Source organism: Symsagittifera roscoffensis, chromosome 5 (assembly GCF_963678635.1).
Source record: "Symsagittifera roscoffensis chromosome 5, txSymRosc1.1, whole genome shotgun sequence".
In the NCBI taxonomy this organism is placed as follows: domain Eukaryota; kingdom Metazoa; phylum Xenacoelomorpha; order Acoela; family Convolutidae; genus Symsagittifera; species Symsagittifera roscoffensis.
The window spans coordinates 10663607-10687316 of NC_087066.1; the positions used below are offsets into that span (position 1 = coordinate 10663607).

At 39.5% G+C, this 23710-nt stretch overlaps 1 protein-coding gene across 1 annotated transcript; it reads right to left on the reverse strand.

The window, feature by feature from the left end:
* Nucleotides 1–511: 511 nt before the first annotated feature.
* Nucleotides 512–7070, reverse strand: LOC134845865 (xaa-Pro dipeptidase-like). The gene is made up of 6 exons (XM_063862966.1): nucleotides 6596–7070; nucleotides 5773–5980; nucleotides 3811–3914; nucleotides 3465–3627; nucleotides 2273–2485; nucleotides 512–1604 (listed from the first exon to the last, which is right to left on the reverse strand). The coding sequence occupies exons 1-6, from the start codon at nucleotides 7064–7066 to the stop codon at nucleotides 1315–1317; spliced, it is 1449 nt and encodes a 482-aa protein (XP_063719036.1). The 5' UTR covers nucleotides 7067–7070; the 3' UTR covers nucleotides 512–1314.
* Between the last annotated feature and the right edge of the window lie 16640 nt (nucleotides 7071–23710).

Below are 23710 nucleotides of genomic sequence, written 5' to 3' on the forward strand. Positions count from 1 at the left end.
TATTTCAGAAAATTCAAATCTATAGTGATTTGGTAGTGACTTCCTGGACAAAAAATGAACTAATATGGCGTAATCCTGGATTCCCAACAATCGCATCGGGTATTAAATTGATGCTGCTCTTTGTCCAGATGATAAACAATGAAAAAAATGTAATCAAACCGATTTTCTACACCAGATGTGAATCTTTGGTGACAAATGCATATAAATTAAGAAGTTTTGTCGTTTGAGATTGTTTTGAATCAAGTGAATGAACGAGTAATTCACTCGATGTGAATAAACTAGTCAGTTTTTAAGCTGTTTAGTTCTATAACTCTTGGTCAAGACGAGATTTGAAAAAAAACGATACTAAACTTTCCATGTTATGTACATATAAATCAGAAGATAAATCAACCACATTTTTTGTCTTATGTTTCCTTGTGTTGAAATCAAACGACGAGAAACGTTTCAAATGAACGTTTTTAGGAATAAAAAATAAGATGTCGACATAATCCTTTTGATATAATACAGGAAAAACACTTTAGTTCTGTAGAAAATTATTATTGATAGCTCTTTGATTTTATGAACGACAATGCTACTTTTTATTGCTATCTGGTACTCAATATGGGAATCTGGATATAAAATGCTTATCTAATCTCTTAATCACAAGACTCGGTTTTAAATATTTATTTCTAATCAGTCTATTTTTTAATTGATAAACCACCAAATGCGATAAAACAAATCTCCGTCTCAAATTGTGCAATTTGTGGTATTGATGATATATTTAGATAGTTTTTCAATGCGCCACATGTCGACATAATGACGACTTTAAGGCCAATAATAATTGAAAAATGGCCAAATGCAGTCGCAGAATAGACTAATGGCACAATTACAGCAATTAATTATTTACAGCTTAAATTAGAAACATTTTTTGGAACCCAAATGAATAAAAAATGAGAAGTATTACACCTCAATTTTTGGTATGAGCCCAAAATACAATCAAGCATTCTTATGTCATTTTGAAGGTTTTTAACAAGTTGACTAAAAAATGCAGCGCTGAGTAACATGATTTGATAGATATGTTAAGAAGGATATAAAACCAAGATGACTTTTCGTAGTAAAATAGAAGGCAATTAGATTTTAATTTTGGAGTAAAAGTCTAATGCTTAATTTAATCGAATGGCACCACGAAATTGGAAGTGAGCATAAACATGAGATGCCACGCGACAGTCTTCTGCCGTTTTGGAATTCTCCGCCAAATTTCATACAATTTTTGGTCATACGTTTCTGGCTTGAAAATCATAATATTGTTTAAACGAAGTTGAAGTATTGAGCTGGTCAAAACTCCACTTTCAGATTCGTCTTCTTCATTTCTGCTTCGATCTCTTCTACAGTCCTCGGAACTTCAGTTAGCAACTCACACCCTGTTTCAGTAATCACCACATTATCCTCTATTCTCACTCCTCCGAATCCGAAGAAGTCTCTTAATTTGTCCCTGTTGAGGAACTTGGCTCTGTTGTCATCAAGGAAGGCGTCGTTGAGGAGTTTAGAGATGAAGTAGCATCCTGGCTCCACTGTTAGCACCATGCCCGCTTTCAGTTCACGCGCAGTACGCAGACTGGAAAGTCCTGAAAGCAATTTCGCATCTTGTTATCTATTTCAAGATAACAAGATAAAGCAATTATCTTGTTATCTTTTTATCTATACTATGTCAACTCGTAAACCATTGCTCAAAAAATCTCAATAAAGGACAAATTGCACGATAAGATCAATTTAATTTTGTACCCTGTGACAAATCTTTCACAATTTGTGATTTTTAGGTGAAGAATATAAATTCAAGTTCGGCAATTTTCGTGGCTGAGTATTGGAAGCATTTATGATATTTTAATGTTCCGTTTTTATGGTTTTAAGCCATTTCGGTAAGTTTTTTAAGTTTCACTTCTTTTGCTCAGCTTCAATAGTGCTAATTATATCCTAAAAATAACTGGATCTACTATAATGAGCTTCACCTCGTTTGCAAAAATTGAGAGTCTGAAGTAGGCTCACCAGCCAATCAGCATCCAGAAAAATAAGGTTTCTGAGAAATTGAAAAGCAATAAATATCACGTTGTTAACATAAAAACACCCGAATACAAATTTCCTCCCATTTTAAATGGTCGGAACAACAAGGTCTAGTAACTATACCCCATTGCTTATCGCAAGGGTAAACATGCTTCCAATACTCGGCCATAAAAAATTACCGACGTTGAATTCTCGTTTTCACGATTTTGCTTACTATTTAATAGATAAACTTTACCTGCTTCTGAAGGTCTTTTTGGACCGTCCTCCGGATACCCATGTACATCATGGACATCCACTCCCAAAAAATGCCCAAGTCCATGGGGCATGAAAACTGCTCCTACTCTGGCAGACAACATTTCATCGACATCACCAGTCACCAAATTCATGGCTTTGAGATCTGTCAGAAGTACTCTTTCGGCTAATACATGCATCTCAGTCCACATGACCCCTAACACATTCAAAACTAATTGCAAAAATCAGATCAGAAAGAGATCTAAAAACCACACTCAACCGTTGATTATTAAATTGAAGACTCAAAATATACGGATATTTCTGTATTTTTATACATAGTCTGCGCTATTAATAGTAAGTAATGAATACTATAATAGCAACCATGTAAGAAAGAACTTTAGTCCGGATAATTTAAGTGTTTGATACATCGCATACTTAAGCCAAGAGTCATAATTAAAGTGAGCTTCAAATGTTTCCAGATGATATAACCAAATGCATGAGACATTGAGAAGTAACCATACGAATACGCGTCAAAAACTGAACAGAGAATATAACACCAGACAGAAAAAAATGATATGACGTTTAATTACACTGTCACGCGCAAGCAAATCTTGCACAACAACTAATATGTTATTATTTTCAAAAGGAAGGTCATGAATTAGTCAAGGTGATATGATCCATAAAACTAAAAGTTTCGGCAATGGCCTTTATCTTACATACATTTACACGTCAGGACAAATCATAATACAATTTTATACAAAAAAAAACGCAAATTTGTCCGTCGGAATCTTCCAAAAAAAGCCTATTTAAAGCACTTTTGGCACGTTTTTCAATAATTTGCCTGGGGTCGTTCTAGAGCTTTTAAAAACTTAGAAAATCTGGATGGTCATCTAAGATACAAAAATCAGAGCTGGATCTGGAATTTCCACTTTTTAAGGCGATAAATAAAAATTTCTGAGCTAGCCTTTAGAACTAGAAATACCACCCCAACCAGGTAAATTTTTGCTAGCGTGTCAAATATGGCATTTGTAGGCTTTATTGAAGCGTATTGATTGTAACTTTTCTGTATAAGTACACTTCCCTTTTCCCAACTGGGTACAAATACCATTTTCTACAATTAATCTAAATCATATGAGTGGTTCAAGTACAGCACTCCAGAATCAAAATAGTTTGTTGAACTTCCGTATTAATCTCACCTGGTTTGGCAGCATCCATCACAGCTCTGTTGGCCTTGAGCACTGCATTGTAGATGGCGGCCTGGTCAGGCGTGAACTTTCCATTGGCAGGGAAGGAGCAACTGATATCGGAACAGTAGCAGTAGTACTCAGCGCCCATGTCAAACATACACATATCTCCGTCCTTTAATCAAACATTTGTTCACACCTCCATTCTTTTTTTTCCAGAAAAAATCAAAATCTTCGACTAGTTTGCCAATTAATTTGGAACAGGTACTTCAAAACTTGGACATTTCGGTGTTTCGGGCTTCATTTAGTTCGGTGTTTTAAGTAATTTACATAATTGTGTTAACTTTTTTCATCTTGCCTTTATCAGCTTGCTGTTTGGTTCGCCTGCATGTCCATAGTGCAAAATGGAAGCGTTGCTCCCAGACGCGGCAATACATGTGTAGCACACATGCCGTGCACCACCTGAAAAAAGTATCAAATTTTCGTAGAACTCAATTTTGACACTTAATAAGTTATTTAAATAGGTCGAACACTACTTCAACTGAGGCAAGTCTCGTTGATAAATCAAAGCAAAAATCAGAAAAAAAACTTACAAGACTTAGGGGAAGCAGAGCTTTGCGCCGCTTGCGATGCTGAAAAAAAAACACAAAAATCAAAAGACAAAAAACGGACTACACTTAGAGGAAGCAGAGCTTCGCGCCACTCGCGATGCTAAAAAGTAGGAAAACACTCATTAACATAGCGAACAGAAAGTTGGAAAAGAGTAGAAAAAAACGCAATTTTTACAATCTCATCTTTCGAGTTTTCAAAAAAATAGATGCTCTTAAAGCTCTGCGAATTTCCGGAACAGTTTATGAATGGCACTTTTTGATAAAAAAAATTAACTCAATTTGAGAAAACTGGATCAATAAGAATAACTTTTATTTGGCTGAGAACTCTGAAAAATAAATTTCACTTCCGAAACTAGAAGTCGATCACATTTTTGTGACTTTTACACTTTTGCTGTTTGATAGTGGAGTTTGCCTTCCTTTATCAAAGGAAATGAACTGAACTTAAGAAGTCAAAAGTCAAATCGCGAAAAAGTAGACTTGAGCCTGAAAAAAACTATCGCGACCTATATCAGAGTCTGAACTACGTTCATCGACTCTTAAACATGAAAAAAAAAATTGTGTTACGCGTTTTTTAATCACTAGCAAAAAAGCGCTAAAAATAGACAAATACGTCAAATGAGACGAATTGAAATTGTTCGGTTTTTTAAAATATACTGTTATAGGAGCCAAGCTCAGAAGAAGAAAAAAAAACGTTTTAGCTGAATAAAAACTACAACCGATTCTTAAACTGATAAATTTACAGAAAAACAACAATTTTACAGCAAAGTACAATAAAAATTAGTTGTCCGTACCAAAAAAACACTAAAAAATTTCAAATAACTTTTAGGAACTAAAAAGAAAATATCATTGAACTATATTATTCTGAACAAAATAAAATACGCAGAACCAGATGAATAAAACAAGCCGCGAAAATAATCTCAAGTTTACATTTCAAAATGAGAAATTGTTCTAGAAAGTTTGCAAAAAATCAGAAGTTTCGGAAATATTTACTTTTGTTTCTGATAGCACTTTTAAAAAAAGATAAGCTAAAAAGCAAAGCGAATAAAAATTTTCAATTATTTGCTATAAAATAGCTTCAAATTGATAAAAAAGTGAAAATAAAATAAAGGCAAAATATTCAAACGATTGCCGCAAAATATCATAATTAAAATAAAAATTCAAAGAATACAGCCAGAAAGAAACCAGCCCCTGAATCTTGTGCGACATTCGCCACTTTCTTTGGTAGACAAAACAATCAAAACAAAATTGCAACAAATTTCGACATTTCAAGTTAAACTGCTCAAACCTAAAACACGCTAAACCAATGAAAACTATAACTAATTGCACGCACTTGTCGAACAGAACAATTAACCTTGCTTCCAAAAAACTGAAAAATTAATGCGAAAACAGTTTCAAAAAGTTCTTCTCTTATGTAAAAATTTGGAATGTAAAACAACCAGAAAACACTTGACAAGAAAGTTACAGAATTAAACACCCGGTAAATAAGGCGACGAAAAAATCAATTTATATTAAAACTTTTTTCAGCTGTAGACTCAGTATACTTGCAGAAGCTCTGGAATAGCTGTTAAACGTGTTATATTCCAAAAGAGGAGGTCCTTCAATTGGAGCTACTGTGAACACAGTTCTTCACGGGAAAAAGTCTGGTACCCGATTGCGATACCCTTGCTTATCTCAAGAGTAAATATGACTGCAAGATGATTAACACTAACCTTTAGAATAAGTATGATGTTGAAAGAGGCTTTCGAGCTGATACTCGAACAGGCCCGGTCTCATGCTTTGCATGACAGCCTTGTGTGCTTGACTACTGATCTTGTTCGCATATTTGATCACTTCAATTTCTTCTGGGGTTTTAAAAACACGTAGCTCACTCAGCGCAGGGTACAGAAGATCCAGATTTTGCTTGAATGAATCGATTCCCTTGCAAAAAAATCAATCGGTCAAAAAGCTCAAAATAAAAGCGACTCATCTGGCAAGAATAGCCAGTGTTGCGCATGTAGTACCGGCTATCAAGATTACTACTTCCCAACAAAAATACTTTAGGAAAAATTTTTTAAAATTTCTGTGCAACTTCTTGGAAAAGGGCAAAAAAAACTGGTTAAAAACTGCAGTATAAGAAGTAGTTTGAGCTAAAACAATGTAAAATTGAAGTAGATTTAAATTAAGTATCAAAAAAACTGAATTCTCAGTATCACCAAACTTCGGGAAGTTTGGCTTGAAAACCCATTTTTTCCGACACTGAGACAACTTTTTTGTAACCCAATTAACTTCAGGCAGGTTTTTAATGTATTACCACAATACACCTCGTACGAGCTTTCCTTACGGTATTGGGAAAAAACACCCCCTCCCATGAGGTGATCAGAACAAACATGATCTGGACGACGTCCAAAAAAACTTGAGACAAGATTACGCTGACAGAGCAAAAATTACTAGCAGTAATTTAAAAATGGCCTGTTCTTCCGGGAAAGAAATCATCTATTCTGGTTTTATCAAATAGAAACAACCTGCTAACTTTAAAGAAAGTTGTTAACACACCTTGAAATATGCAGGCTCAGTGATTCGATTACTGTCGGTATTTAATCCCTTCAAGAGCAGCAATTCATCAGCACTCGCTTTCAATACGCTCAACATGTCGCACACATAATGAACCTCATCAACCTCATACTTATTTTTGAAATGTTCCAAATTGTGTATTACACCACACCAAATTTCATAATCAGGTGGATGTTTGGGAACAAAAAGAATAGATTTACATGTCTTGACATGAATAGCACCATAAAAGTCAGGCTCGATAGCCCCAAAGCACCAATGAAAATTTGATTCTTGACGAAACGCATTCTCCGCGTCAGAAGTAAAGCCGCGGTATGTATCGTTTCCAGCTTGCAGTAGTATGAAAGCTTTTCGTGATACTTTTCCGGCAAGTTGATCACATAGCCGTAGCCGATTTTTGGTGAACAATTTCATCGGTACTGACAAGGTTTTACTACTCAAAGCGTAAGCAACCATGTTTACTCTGAAAATTAGACTAACATAGTGAACAGTCAGTAAATCACAAACGAAATCAAGAAATAAAAAAAAAGTATTTTGACCAAGACAGTGTCATGTAATTATGTTTTAAGAATTACATGACACTTTTAAAGTATTTTGACCAAATCCGTAAGGATTTCAACAAAACTTATCTAAATGACGATAATCTAAACAAAACTTATGTACACTTATTAAATAGTTTCATATAAACATGTCAAATCAACGTCATAGCTGCAAATCATGCCGTAAACCAATGATGTCTTCTGCTGAAATGTACCACTGTGCGGGATGTGACGCAAGGATGCATCTTGATACTACATGCACTGTTTTGACACCTGTGGCAGTCAATTGAATCAGGGAACTGGGAACGAGGGTCATGCTTCTCTGCAACGACTGTGTAGCAAACAACAAGAGCAACGACTTTGTTCAAGATGCTACAATTCAGCAATTTAAAGATAAGTTCACTACTGATATTATTGAGAGCAAATTTATTCCGGTCGTCAATACCCTAAAGCCTGTAATCGAAAACACGATAGAACAAATTTTCAATTCAAAAATGAATGCGCTTACCGAAAAAATAAATTTGTTTCAGCTGTATCTCATTGTGCAGCATCTGTACTTTTAGTGACTGAAACCTGGCAAAATGATCGAATTGAAGACACTGAACTCATGCTACTTGAATCAGGGAATTCAAACATTGGATTTTAAAGTTTGAGTTTGAGTAAATTCTGTTTGAGTTTGATGTTTGAGTTTGACTCAAACAGTGAAATGATGTTTGAGTTTGAGTTTGAATTTTTTATGTTGACACTCAATTTTCATGTCTTTAACCTTGGCATGACATACACCGTTTTTTGCGTAGATTCTATTGAAAATGACCAAATTGCATTTAAACCAAAACAACAAAAATCTACCATTTATTGGCAATTAACAGTAACAATTAGCAACAGTAGCAATTAACAAGTAACAGAAGTAAATCAGTTAAAGAGATAGCAGTTTTTATTCAAGAAAGCATTTCTTGCTTGATTTTCGGGCAACATGCAATTTTGCAAAAAGTTTCGAGAAATTCTTGTCAAAGAGAACACACATTCTTGTCATACATTTCCGGCGATCTTTTTTTAGTCCACCAACATATTCAACCAAATAAAAATCATGAACTGAATTGCTTGTAGAAGTCGGCTTCTTCCATTCTTGGCGCAGGATTGCATCATTAGCATTCTCTCCCGACATTCACAGCACTGAAATTATTCGAACCGATTATTCGACTCCGATTCGAAATGCCTGATAGTAATAGAATGTCAAAGATCCACGAAATTAAAAAATAATGCGCGATTTTCTTACGGAAAAAATCCTACACAAAAACAGGCAGGGTTTGAGTTTGAGTTTGATGTTTGAGAATATAGACGTCTACAGTTTCAGTTTGAGTTTGAAAGGAATAGTTTGAGTTTGATGTTTGACTGTTTGAGTTTGAGTTTGAACTCCCTGACTTGAATATTCTGTTTATAGAGCGGACCGCAAATTAACAGGTAACACTTCGAATCACGGTGGTGTTCTTATCGCAGTAAGAGATTGTTTTAATTCATATAAACTAAATCTAGATCTACCAGAATGTGCATTAGCGGTTGAAATAGAAGTGAACAATTTTAATTTCGTGATTTTTTGCGTATACAATCCCCCAGAAGATAGCAAATACAGATATAATTTTGAAGATTTCAAAAAGAATTTTGATTCGATTGTCCCCATTAAAAATCATCATATTCTTTTATGTGGCGACATAAATTTCCCTCAAACGGATTGGAGAATTAACCAAAGCACGAGTATATATGAAAATGAAATTTTGGAATTAGTAGACGAAGCAGAAATGAATCAAATAATTGAATTTCCAACTTGTGGTTCAAATATATTAGATGTCGCTCTATTGAGGGGGTTGGAGGGTTTCGCTGAAATTTGCACGAATTTTGAAAAAAGCTATAATATAACAGATCACAGACCTATATCGCTGAAAATTGAAATAGATGTTCAAGACGAAAAACCAGTCAAAGAAATTTTTTATAGTTTTTGCTCGGCGGACTATGATGGCATGATTGATTATATGCAGAAATATTCCTTTTCACCTATTTGTTTTACAAATATCGATAGAATGTCTGACGAAATGTACGAATATATCAACAATCTAATTTCAAATTTTGTTCCAAAACGAACCATGCATAGACAAAAATTACCGCCTTGGGTGAGTCCAAAGACTTCAAATTTGACTAAAATTCTAGAAACAAAGCGAAAACAATTCGACTCAAGGCCTACTCCCCACTTGCAGGAAACGATAACGAATTTTGAAAACAGTTTAATGCAAAATATGGAACTAGAACGAGTAGAGTACCAAGAAAGTATCTTAGGTTCTCAAAATACTAACATGATTTTCAAACATTTCAAAAACTTGAAAAAGCAGAAGTCGAGCCTACCGCGTGAAATGGAATTAAATATAAGGAGTCAACTGAGAAAGTCGAAAAATTAAATAATTTTTTCCACTCTGTATTTACTCCGAAATTGAATTTTAAAGTAACAGACATTGCTTGCGAAAATGCTTCCCTCATAAATTTTGAGATATCTCAAAACAAAATCCGAGAATTGTTGACTAAACTGGATGTAACAAAAAGTAAAGGCCCGGATGGCCTGCCGCCTTGTTTTTTGAAAAGTTTAGCTAAACCGATGAGCTCCATTTTAAATGCTATTTTCAAAAATATCAAGAGGGTACGATGTGTACCTAAATTCTGGAAAAGTGCTGCTATTTCGCCCATACACAAAAAAGACGACAAAAGACAAATAAAAAACTACAGACCTGTCTCGTTATTAACAATTATCTCTAAAGTGCTCGAAAAATGCATGTACGAACCACTTTACGATCACTTTCAAAAATACATGAAATCAAGTCAACATGGTTTTGTTTAAAAAAAGTCGGTTGTAACTAATCTGTTAGCATTTTTACAACGATTTTACGAGGCGCTGGATAAAAATCCGAACGATGAAGTGCTCGTTTATTGCACCGATTTTTCCAAGGCATTTGATAAAGTGCCCCATTTTGAATTGTTGAAAAAAGTGGCGAATATTGGAGTAGGGGGGTGTTTTTTGGAAGTCTTAGCGAGCTATCTTGAAAACAGAACGCAGTGGGTAAAATGTGACAATGTATCATCCTCTTCTAAATTAGTTACAAGTGGAGTTCCTCAAGGGTCTCTGCTGGGGCCGTTACTGTTTTGCATTTTTATAAATGACCTGCCAGAAGTGCTAAAATTCACTACTCCCTTCATTTATGCAGACGATTTAAAACTTTTCTCGGCGGGCCTATCCAAATTTGAAATACAATCAGATATATCGGCTTTAGAAAAATGGGTGAACGGAAACAAAATGGAGTTGGCTCCTGACAAATGCAAAGAGCTGATTTTTCGAGGAAACTCAAATTCAATTCAAATCAATGGGCATATGCTTGAATCAGTAGAAACAATAAAAGATTTGGGGGTACATACTGATAAAACCCTAAGCTGGTCAAATCATCTAATGGCGAGAATGAAAAAAGCTAATCAGATTTTCTATTTTGCTAAAAGAAATGTGGCAAAAGGGTTTCACAGAGAGTAAAATTGGGTGTTTACAAGTCAGCGGTATTACCACTTATAACATTTGCATCTTCGTGTTTTAATATATGCCGCGCAAATTTATCAAAACTTGAACGATTCCAGAAAAGAGCGCTAAAATGGGTAACAAACAGTTATGAGAGTGATTATCTAACGTTGTTGAAACGAACGAATACATTGCCCCTTACTATGTTCATACAGCTATGCAATCTATTGAATCTATCGAGCTTTTTTCACAGTGAAAACGATTTACAAATAGGGCTATTAACCAACAAGTCTGCCTCAAATACAAGACAAAATGACGGCCCGACATTAAGCCTTTAAAAAGTCCGCACAGAAAAAGCTCGCGCTGAGTTTTGTTTCAGGCTGTCTCGGGTGGCCAATCATCTACCTGGAACAGTAGATTTCTTCAATCCCACGGGGCTAAAAAACAGACTTTTGAATTTTATGTGGACCTATAAAATGGCGAAATTCAATGAGGCGAATCCTTGCACATGGATACTGTTTTGTGATTGTCGAAACTGCAGGGATGTATGGAAGACGTTTTAAGAAGAAACGAACTGGGAGCAGTCCCATCAGAAGTACTTCTGAGAATCCACAACAACAACAACAACAACAACAACAACAACAACAACAACAACAACAACAACAACAACAACAACAACAACATACATCCATTTACAAATTTTCTTTACAAAATTTCACCAAATATTGGTTCTAAACCATCGTGTTAAAAAATTATGTGACATTTCACCAGAATGGACAAAAGTGCAATTTCGAATTGGTGGCCGCTGACCTTGAGAATTGGCAGTTTTAGTAGATTAGTGACGTTATTTGAACGATTAGAAAAACTGTGAAAGTCAGAATATTCTGGTATTTTAAATTTTTGCGACGTCATATTTCTGAGAAAAACTGAAACGGCCATTCTGGAGAAAAATCAGAGAAAAACACAACAACAACGATAGTTGCGATAGAAACAACGACGAGAAATAGAAAAATACGACACAGTATTAGCAGAGACCGCTCCGAGTTGTAAAGATTGTGTCGCTACAATCGTTACATAGCCATTCACGCCAACGGTCAAGGGTGGTGGAACCGTGAATTCAGCCTTCCGGAGAGTAAATAAGAGTATTATTTCCCCGGATTCAAGAATCCGGAGGTGTCTTGAGACTTGAACTTAAACTGTTGTACACGTATTTTTAGCTTGCTGGTCATGCCCTGAATTGAGTTTAATTAAATTCTAGATTCATTTTCTGATAATGAGAAGCTAGGAGTTGAGGGAGGGATGATCCATCTTCGACGGAGATGATGATTTTCATCTACTGTGTAAAAAAAATAGTATTATAATAAATAGTAGTAGCCCCGTTTTTAGGAGTGACCTCGTTGTCTGGGGATACTGAGACCCAGCCATGAGCTCAATATTTTTTATGTAATTGAGTTAATTTGAGCGTTCTGGTCGAAGCCGGAGAACAAAAACGTTTTTGTCAACCCGATGTTAGAAAGACCACCGAAAGAACTGGCTTTGGTAGAGACGGTGAAAAGCATGTATAGCTTTGTTTAGACGTGGGCCATTCGTTTTATAGCTTAGCTTTATTTTCCGTCGATATGTACTTCCTACTTCCGGGCGAATGTTACAAAGATGTTTTTATGGCGCTCCTGGGTGTTATTCGTTTTAACATCATGACCGGCAGAACCGTTAACGAGCACTCCGCGCCGAGCGGATGCTCATAATGACGCCCTTAATAGGCCCTAACCGCCGGGGCGGAAGGGTAGTTCGGAACGCAGAAGCCTAACGGATTTCCATGAATAGCTTTTCAACCTAGTTAACACCAAAAATTCACGTTCCAGGAAGGGTGGGGGGATCGGCCGTCCCCTCGTTCCCTGAGAGGTCTGTGACTAAAAACACTTAAAGATATACAAGAAACCAAACAAAAAGTAGTATTGTACCCAAGAAAAACAAAAAACATGAAAAATAACCGAAAAAACCAAAAACAGTAAAAAAGTATAAAATCAGTAGAAATCATCCCCCCAGACGAGATGTGATCCGACCCTCCCGTTTGTTGTTGTTAGATATAGTGTTGTTACAGGCATTTATATCAGTTGAGATTGTTGCGATCAATTGTGTGGCCCGTTTGTGAGTCTTGTACTGTAGGGTTATTTGAGTATTTAAGCACGTTAGTGCTAATTTGCTCTCAATCCGAAAGGGTCTCGGGATTAGTGAAGAAGACTGATCCGGCAAGCAGTTCAAGGAGCGACAAGAAGGGGCTCAACGACAACATCAATCGACTGTTGGGTATCGTTAACAAGATTTGTATCCCTTTTGGTACAAAAAGTAAGCTAGTAATCTGTGGGGGGCTCGACAGTGCTTCACTCTAGTGACCCTTCACCGAACTGCGAATTTCCGAGTTAAGCACCTTAATTCGGATATTGAACAAACCCGGAGGGGTATAGTATTACTAGTATTATTACTCATACAGCCTATATTAATACTCCTATATCGTTTTTCAGTGAAAGAAAAAACAAAAAGCGGACCGGTTTTTAGGGTCAAAATAGCGATATTTTGATCCCCACAAATCGCGATTTTTGAGATTTCTATATTTTTTGAAACGCAAAAAAAGCGCTAAATTAGGGAGTTACATCGTAACTGTATCAGTATAATAGGTAGAAATTTTCGAGTTAGAGCAGTGAAAATTGTTGTTCGGACAACGTCCATTAGTGAATCGACAAGTTTTAAAACCCGTTTGCCGATAACCTTCCGGGTTACAGAGAAATCGAACTTAACGTGTTTGATTTAGTAGATTCATTAATCCGGAGGGGTCCAAAGAGCAATGTTTTTGGCAAACTTTTTCAACTGGAAAGTTTTAGATCGAGTTTTTTGCATTGAACTAGAAGAGTAAAGGCCTTCTGAGCTCGGATCAAAAATTTTTAGGTCGAAAAGAACAGAATTGCGAAAACAGTTTGGCGGAACCTATAAGAGAGAAAATTTTTTGTTTTTAGAAAAATACGTTTTGGACAATAACGTTGAAACTACTGGACAGATCCAGTTGATCTTGGTACCATTAGATCAGAGATTAAGTGAGCTTACTCATAGAAACATCAATTATTCAAAAAAGTAGGCGTGAAAATTTTAAGGGTTTTTTTTTGCAAATTCACCAATTCGGGAAGGTAGACCTTTCAGGTTTTATAAAAAAAATTTAGAAAGCCCTTACACCCCTACCAAAGGGTAGTAACGGTTGAATAAGGCAATTAAGCGCTGCTCTAGACAAAAAGGGAAGGCTAAGGGGACCAGAAAACCATAGTCAAGTCGAAACTAGGCTAGTGATTAGACCCTTCACCGTTAGGGTGAATTGTCAAATAAGAGGCTTAACTTCAATCCGGAAGGGTCTAAGGAAAGACGATACACCCTTCCTAGTTAGTTCAGACAGCATAAAAGCATCGGAGAATGTATCCGGAGGGGTTTCGGGTGAAAACATAAAAAGTCCCCGAGAGGCTATTTTTACAAACCCGGAGGGGTCCCAATCCGAAGGGGTCCAAATTATGCCAATCCGGAGGGGTCTAGTTTTGCCAATCCGGAGGAGTCCCAATTTTGCCAATCCGGAGGGGTCTAGTTTTGCCAATCCGGAGGGGTCCCAATTTGCCAATCCGGAGGGGTACTATTTTTGCAAATCCGGAGGAGTCCTTTTTTGTCAATCCGAGGGGTATTGTTTGTCAAGACTTAAGAAGACAACAAAAAAAAGAAAGTAGTTAAAGGTATTAGGTTATTAAGAGATAGGCTGGGAACCAATGACTGCACTGGTAACTTGCCTTTTATAAAAAAAACCAAACAAAAACAAACAGGTCTAAGCTCGGATATTCGCGACACTAAGTCTAAATTGAACAAGAGTGTGTAACTCATTGGTGTGGATTGAAATCCAAAACGTTTTTGAGAAAAGTGATTGCCCTGAGGATTTTGGTAGCTCTAGCTCGGGCAGTCCGAAGGCAGATAGGTAACACAGAACTAGGTGGGTGCAATAGACGCCCACTCGAGAAAAAAACTGCCTTCGAGTTTTGTCTGTTTGGTGCAGCACCAAACAGGAAAAACTCTTTCTTTAGAAACAAGTTCGACTATCATATTGCGACCGACTAAGTACAAAACACATATTTTTCATCGAAAATTTTTTTAATTTTGTTATTTTTGGTTTTAAATCAATAATATTTGTGCTTAATTGGGTAGTGAGAACACTATCTTTTAATTCGACTGAAATCATCATACTGTGCTAGCTTCACATTTTACAACTAATAATCGATTATTGTGATAAGTTGTATACACGCTGTACTGTGATAACATACAAGGATTCGTGGTCACTATTTAATAGAAACTTTTGGAATTTATTGTGTTGTGTTATTATTATTATCAGTAGTCAGATTAAAAGTAAATCAGATAAAATCGAATTGAGTGTATAGGAAGTAAAAAGTGATAAGCCAAAAATGAGTTTAGACAAGTCAAGGATACCTAAACTAAGTGATAGCTCTTGGAAATTTATACCGGAGAAACAGAGAAAAGCAATGAACGACCTTTTGTGGAAAGGATCACACGAACCCGGACCGACAAAGGGGAGACGGTTTCAGGCAGAATGGTTGAGACCAGGAGTCAAAAAACCTCAGAAGAGCGAAAAGCAATGCTAGAAGTGGCGGTCCATTCGGACCAGGCCATGGATGAGATTCAGCAAACAAATGGACCGGAGGGGAGAGGAAACAGAAGGCTGGCGAGTGAATCTACTCCGGTAGAACAAGGTCAAGATTTTGCAACTTCCACCGGGACACTGGACCGAGAGGAGATGTTGGAACTGTCCGACATCTCTACTGAAATTGTGGCAACTAGAAGATCTCCTACAGACAACACCATGATGACAGGCGTGACGGAGAAACAGGCAACGTCCTCATCGTTTTCAGAAAGAGTGAAGAACACTTTCGGCAACATCTTTCCATTTACCATGGAAGCGGGTACAGGCGATGAAGGAGAATCCCAGGAAGAAGAAGAAGACAATGACGAGAAAGTTGAGATTTCAGCAAGAGCAGACTCTTGGGACCCTTGACACAAAGATAGATGCGATGAAGGAAAGGCGAACTCAGGCTATCATGGATAGGTTGGACGGGCTACTAGGCAGCAAGAATGGACCAAAAGATGGGGAGTCGAACTCGGAGGACCCAGCAGGGAGCCGAGAGTGAACTTCAATGACCAACAGAATAGGAGAAGGATATATGGATCCACTAGAGGCAGGGGCAGTTCACAGGGGATAATAGAACATGGGGCCCAAATATCAGAGGAAGTTTAACCGGCAACAGACAGACCTCAAACGAACGACCGACGCAAGGGACTGGGAGAGGCACACAAGCGACTGGGAGAGGTGATTACAGGAACAGGAGTCATGCGAGCCCAGGGAAGAGTCATGCAAGCCAAGGAAGAAACAATATCAGGGGGCAATGATGTTCAGGCGGGGCATTCAAGAGATGCTACATCAATGGCCACGGCCTTTGAACCTCTGAACAGGTCTTTGGAGACATTCCTTCCGAAGTTATCTAGAATCAATGAACGTAGCGAAAAGTCCAGAAGGGTTTTTAAGAAACCAAGATGCTACAAAGACGAATCTGATGGCTGTATTGATACCTGGATAGAGGTAATGAAACTGCATTTTGAAGAAGAGGACTTGTCAGAAAGACAGGAAGGCAGTGCGCTTACCAGTAACTTGGAGGGGACACCCTTGAACTGCGTGATGGCCAAAAAGCAGTACCAGCGGGACACTGCTGAGAAAATCTTTGAAATCTTGTTAAATCGTTTTGGATCAGGGGTGCAGGGACACCAAGCAATGATGCGCTTCGAGAAACGGAGGCAACGAGAAGATGAGACGATAGACAAGTTTCTAGATGATTTGGAGATGCTGAGAAGGCGTAGCCAACTAGATGAGTCAAACAGAAGAATGAACCTGGCAGTAGCCTCAAAATTCATCGATGGTGTGAAAAATGATGAACTCCGGACAATGTTAGTGACACATTACATACCACTCTCAACCAATGCGCCAACACCAGAGGAGTTGAGACTCAAGTCAAAAGAATATCTTTTATTGAAACCTCCATCGAGATCTGGATATTACAAGAACAACTATGGCAATTTTAACAACGGACCAGCAAACCAAGGGATCAACTGGTCCAAATCAAGGGAAGATATGGATAAGAGACGCTCTTGTGCAAATTGCAGTTCGACAGAACATCATGTGTCAGCAAGCCCTACTTATAAACAGGGCATGAAAGCAATAGGCTTTAGCCTCGAGGACGAAGATACGTCAGAGATCGACCATGAGGATTTCATGAGAGGAGTAATTGCAAAATTGGGCCCGAGGTGTTTCTTTCGCAACTTGGAAGGTCATTTTAAATCTGATTGTCCGCAATTCTGGGATGCTGTAGCAGACATCAAGCATCCAAGGCATGAGGAAGCTTTATCGGGTGTGAAAGCCAGCAAGGCTCGCCTATTGAGTGAAGCGGAGGCGCGCAGAAAAGAAAAACCACAAGAACTGGCAACGAAGAAGATGCAGGCGGAAACGGAAGAGACATGGGGACCGGAACCGGTGACTGCGGCGGATGACTTCAAGATTGTCTATAGGGCAGCCACGAGGGATGCTCTAAATAGAGTCCGGCAGGAATTGGTAACGAAGGAGATCGAACAAAAGGTGAAGCTCGAATTGGAGAATGAGAAATTACAGGAAAAATTGAACGTCTTCGAGGCGTCAGAGGTGGAAGAAACGAAAGTACCAAGCAGTTTGAGCATGAAACTAAATGTGATCTCCGGGCAGAGGTTCGGTATGGTGCCACAAGGAAGCAAAATACAATCAATAATCTCAGTAGTGGGACACCAGGTAATCAGAAAGCTGAGTGAACCATCAGAGTTCACTTTGATACATTTGGACACATATGCAGATTATCTGAGCCAGGTGGAGCCACGCACTGAGTCAAGAGCTGTGCGAGCACTACTAACAACGGGTGGCCCTCGAATAAAGAAACTTCACGGTCGTTACGTGGAACTCTATGGACCGTATGAAGTAATGCTGAACGTGGATGGAATCAGTATATACACTAGGACATATGTAACAACAGACAGTGACCAAATAGCGCAGATCTATTTGGGTAAAGAAGAACTTAAAGTCCGTAGGATAGGCCATGACGCCATGATGGAGCAAGACGCGGTTCTCAATAGATACGAAGCAGATGGGACTGCACATCTGCTCGACACCAATGGAAATAAAATCGGAGTCACAGGGCTTCTGAACACAGGAGCGGTAGTGAGCGTGATGCCGATAAAAACTTGGGAAAGAGTGGGCTTCAAGAGGGAAGATCTAATTCCGACGAATCTCCGACTAGCCGCGGCCAATCGAGGAGCGATTTACGTAGCCGGAATAACACCAATAACGGTCCTCCACATGGGAGGACAGGATCTTTGGATGAGCTTCCTGGTAGTAGAGAATCTGGATGACTCCGATCAATTCATCTTTGGCAGAGATTTTGTCAGGAATTTCGACGTGATGATTGACTTGAACAACGGCCTAATAAGGATTAGAACCGGACCGGAAGTATGTTAAGAAACCAGTTAATAGGATAATAACAGATGAAAACAAGGTACCAATCTTTTTAGATAGAAAGGTAAAACTACAGCCGGGGAAGCGGTGGTAGCAACTTTTAGAATGAGAAAATTAAACTCGTTAAGTGATACTAAACAGGTTTGTTTGGTACCGAATCCAGATAGTCAAAGTTCAGTGATTTTAGGCCGGAGTTTCTCGGTAACTCGAAACGGACTGTGTGTCAGTAGGTTATTGAACACACTGCACACCACGGTTTCAATCCAGCGTAGAAAGAAACTTGGTTACGCTTTGCCGATGAGGACCCACTATGAAGAGACAGAAAACTTGAAGAGATATAGTGTGAAAGACTGTCCTTATTATGCCAATAAAGATAAAATTTCAAAAAAGATTAATGAATTAAAATCTATTCGTAAACTGTTTTCAATGAAGTCCAAAACGGACGACGGTTTGTCGAGCTGCTCGAATTTTCCGGAGCGCCCCTCGTCATATGAACTAGAATCTGAGAAACCGGTTTTGCCAGAAATAGAACACTTAAAAGGGAAAATAGGTGCGGGAGATTTTGAATTATTGAGGGCGGCTTTAAATCGAAACGCGGATTTATTTTCGAAACATAAGGCGGATATCGGTTGCTGTAACTTTGTCAAGCACGAAATCGAACTTGAGGAAGGCGCCGTGCCTCATAGGGTAGGCGCAAGACGAATGACGCCACATAAATCGGAAGCATGCCGAGCGGAAATAGAAATGTTGCTCGAATACGACATGATAGAACCCTCGAAAGCCCCATGGGCTTGTGGGGTGGTAATGGCAAAAAAGAAAGGGAGCAGTTTTTGTTTTGTTGCAACTTTCGCTACTTGAACGCGGTGACAATAAAAAATGCGTACCCGATACCGCGAATAGACGAGAGTCTCTCTAAACTTTGTGATGCCAAATATTTCACCACACTGGACTTGGGTTCTGCCTTCTGGCAGGTTCCTCTGCGGAAGAAGGACAGAGAGAAGACAGGATTCGCATGTGAATTGGGGTTGTACCAGTGGAAGAGGATGCCCTTTGGCTTGTGCAACGCAACGGCCACGTTTCAAAGACTGATGGCTCAGGCTTTGACCAGAGTGACGAAGAAGTACGGGAATCTTGTGATGTGTTACGTGGATGACGTGGTCGTAGCAACACCAACCCTGGAAAACCATATTGATCGGCTCGACGAGGTCTTTGGATGCATGCAAAGAGCAGGCTTGAAATGCAAACCATCGAAATGTGAAATCCTTAGGGATTCAATCAAGTATCTAGGAAGAATGGTGGACAGGCATGGTGTGAGGCCGGACCGGAAGCAGTAGAGGCTGTGCTGACGTGGAAGGCTCCCAGAATGGACACACAACTCATGAGCTTCCTAGGGTTTGCCAATTATTACCGTGAGATCATAAAAGTGTATGCAGACAAGGTGTATCCCATGCAGAAGCTGATGCGCAACAAAGGAAAGAAGTTCGAATGGAACGAAGAAGCACAAACTGCCTTCGAGAACATAAAGCGGGAACTGTGCGAAGCGCCAGTGCTAGGTATGCCTAGAGAAAAGGATATGTATGTTCTTGACACAGACGCATCAGTAGTAGCCATCTCAGGAATACTGCATCAGGAGCAGGAATGGAATGGAAGAACAGTTCTCCGTCCCATTGCATATGGCAGTAAGGTGTTAAGTGACACTGATATGAAATATGGTGCACCGAAGGCAGAAATGTTTGCAGTGGTCACATTTGTGAAAAAGTACCCCGCGTACTTGGGGAGCGCTCCCTTCAAGTTACGCGTGGACAACCGAGCGTTATCCTGGTTGAAGACATACTCGATGGATCAGAGTTATATTGGTAGATGGATAGTGAGATTAGATGGCTACCATATGATAATCGAGCACAGGATGCGTGACAAACACCAGAATGCTGACAACCTCAGCAAGAAAACCGAGCTCTATGAGAGATTGGAACAGAAGCAAGCCAATCAGGCAGAAATCAAGGAAGGATTACCATTTCTGGACAAAGAAACTTATGAAGCGCTTCCCCTGACGAGATGGTTGGATAAGTCTGGAAATCCAATCCCAGGACATCCTGAGTTACCTGTAGAGAAAGCAGCCGAGATAAAGATTATATCCAATAAGGACCCGGTGCCCTTGGACTTGTTGCTGCGCTCGAGCCTGGTCCAGCAGGAACTCTCTCGCATGAACATTTACAGCCTCTCATTATTGGATAAAACGGTGCAGGTCACACTGCAAGTGATGCCGATGCGGGGTGGATTGTTAGAGAGAGAAGCGACCAGAGATGACCCCGACTGGGCAGCAGCTATGGCATCACTGACAGTCATTGAGAAGGTGAAGATCATGCTGTCAAGACGACAACACAAAGAAAACGAGAGGGCTGGTAGGATAATAGTTCAGCAACTAGTATCCTAAATACTCCACGAGGTTTTAACCAGTACTTCTTACAGACGGAAAGAACAGGGGAACGATACGCAAAAGAAAACCGTTACCTTTGAGGACCAGGATAAGGAAGGTGAGAAGGTTGAACGAAACCTGGGGCAAGATTGTTTGTCCGGGGAGTCTGAAGTAGATGAAAAAGTTCCTGATGGGAAACAGGACATGGAGAATAAAATTTTGTCCGGGTAGTTCAGATGGATGCGAAGAAAGCACAGTACTGATCCTGAGGAAGGAACGTGCTCTATCGTGGACTCTTCAATGGATGACAATTCCCGGAATTCAGGGATCGACACCTATTTAGACAGGAACTCGAGCTCAGGATCAGACATGTCAGAGCTAGCGATCCACACACTGTTAGTGGAAACTCGAGCAAGGGATCTAGATAAGGAGCTATATCAAGACCCTGACAGTGATCGCTACCTCATACCAGGTGAAAGAGTCTTTGACAACGCAGCAGATGATCTGGAAACAATAGCAGTATCGAAACGTTCGATAAGCTTGTTGCCGCAAAAAGAGGTAGTCAGGACTGACCTTCAACCGTTCAAAAAAGAAACACAACCATTGGCGAAGATTTGGTGCGTTAAGATGGAAGAAGACACGCATCAGCCCAATGAGCTGAATAGTCAGATGAGGGTCATGAAGACGTACTTGAATGCAAGATACAGACTCTCGGACCTACTAAGAGCGCAGAGAAATGTCCGCATGACAAGCAACCTGAAAAGGTGGATCGAAACTGGCGCTTCGGACAAAGGAGACCTGGAGGAAGACAGTTACCGTATTCTGAGAAGGTACTTCATGAAGAAAGAGGGAAGGTTATATCTGAACAAGGAAGGGATCGTGGCTTGCAAGAGAAGAGAAGAAGACAAAGTCCTGTACAAGTGTAACGCGATAGTGTTGCCGCAACTCTATCAGACAGAACTTTTATTCAGGTCGCATGATCAGGCGGGCCATCAGGGAATCAAAAAAGTATATCACAGGACCCTGATGTGCTTTGATTGGCCTGGAATGAAGAAGGCATGCGAGAAGTGGGTAACAGCATGTCTGTCATGCCAACAGGTCAAGGATCCAAGGAAGTTACGATTTCCTTTGTAATCGATCGAGTCGTCTGAATTCGACGAGGTAGTGCAGATTGATCTTCAAAAGATCTTCCGTTTACGATACAGACTCGAGAGAATGACAGGACAAGATCCAAGAAGAAATATAACCCTTACGGTGACGACTTCGTAGTGGACAGGATAGATCTAAAGAATATAGTGGAAAAAGTAGTGGGTCTAGAAGAAATAACTGTGACACAGGACATTGACATAGTCGATGATCACGACGAGGAGTGGGTCGATGACCGGTCCAAGTCCGAGGTAGAATTCTACGACGAGCAACAGCAGTCATATGAACAAGACTTGACGAATTTGCGTGTCTTGGAATGGCTGAACGACATGACGTTGGACCCAAAGGAGACCAGTGTCACGATTCAGGATGTAGATCGTGGTAGCATGAGATACGTAAAAACCGAAAGGGATGATCCCTCCTGGGCTGCCCAGGAAGGACCATTACTAATTCCGGCTTCCAACCTCGATTTGATATCCGCTATGCGATCGACGGGGACGTCGATGGATATTTTTGTCCGGGAGTGGGGGTAGGACTTACCCCCACTGAAAATTTTTTAATAAAAAAATTAAGAATAGCAAGAGAGACAGGTGATCTAGAAGCAGAAACAGACGAGGAACCTAAGAAAACGGACATATGTAGGGTAGTTGAGTCATATTTTAACTTACCAAATGAATACTCAAGTAGCATAACGTTGACAGATGGTGATTTTATACTCACGAATTGAACATGTGCGATAGCGATCACAGCAGACATGAGTTTTAAGACAGCGTATCCGGAACTCCTGTGAAGCTGGTTTTCTTTTGCACGTCAATCACTCGGGACCTTTTCTTCGCCGGTATCTCTGGTATCTTTCTGTCTGGGACCCTAGAGCTCCTTGTTGATGGTGTTGCATTGCTAGCTCCCTCTCTGGTCATCGCGTCTTGGGAGATTTGTACTCTGCCCGTGTCATCGATTGTTCCATAGGGTGCAGTCACCCCGGAACCTGGCGCATTCCTTTGGCAACCAATCGTCCTGCTGTTTCTATCAGCTTTCTCACCGTTTGATCCACGACTGGGTCACCTAAGGTGTCACTCGTATCCGGGATTGTCACTCGACCAGTTGTAGCCGGGAGTCGCGTTTCTATCATCTGACTCATTTCTCGAGGCGTCAAGAGTTCCATCGGGGACTGCCCACGAGGAATATCCCTTGTAGGCATCACTTTTTCTGCGGCTGTCGTTAACGACAGACGCTCCGATCGCTGCTTGTATTCTCGCCTCAAGCGCTCTATTTCTTCACCCTGCTTCTTTTTACAGTCTTCAAATAGTTTCTTCCACATGTCTCTATCTTCTTCTAAACTGAGCATGGTCTTGGTTATCTCGTCCAGCTCCCATCCAGCTCCAGTCTTCTCCAGTTCTTCTGTCTTCCCATTGAGATCTTGCTTAGTCTCGTTCGTTTGAACCTCCTCCTTTACTCTCGCCCTCTTTGGTGGCACAGCTGCTCTCAGTTGTATGCACTGATACACGTAATCTTCTCTGATACTAATATACAAGTATACTTGCATAAGAAATATTATTTAAGTATAGGCTGAATTTAGAATGCATGCAGGAAGAGGTCATACTAAAAGTGTGTTGTGTGTGATATGTGTGTTATTTTATGTTATGTGTTATGTTATTTAGACCCAGGGTAAGAAGGAACTAGTGACCATGAATAACCGGATGACGATCTTAAAAATAGATCCGAAGTTTGGACTGTCCATTCTTAGATCGAATTCCAAAATTTTAGCAACTGATTGATTTTAATAAATTTTAGAATCAAAATCTTTTATCTGACTGTTTCAAATAAATTTTAATAC

Coding starts and splice junctions, on each gene's coding strand:
- LOC134845865 (XM_063862966.1), bottom strand. CDS start 7,066: ATGGTTGCTTACGCTTTGAGTAGTAAAACCTTGTCAGTACCGATGAAA. Junction 5,981..6,595: donor CTGAGCCTGCATATTTCAAG/GTGTGTTAACAA, acceptor TTTTTTTGCAAG/GGAATCGATTCATTCAAGCA. Junction 3,915..5,772: donor ACATCATACTTATTCTAAAG/GTTAGTGTTAAT, acceptor TACTTTTTTCAG/GTGGTGCACGGCATGTGTGC.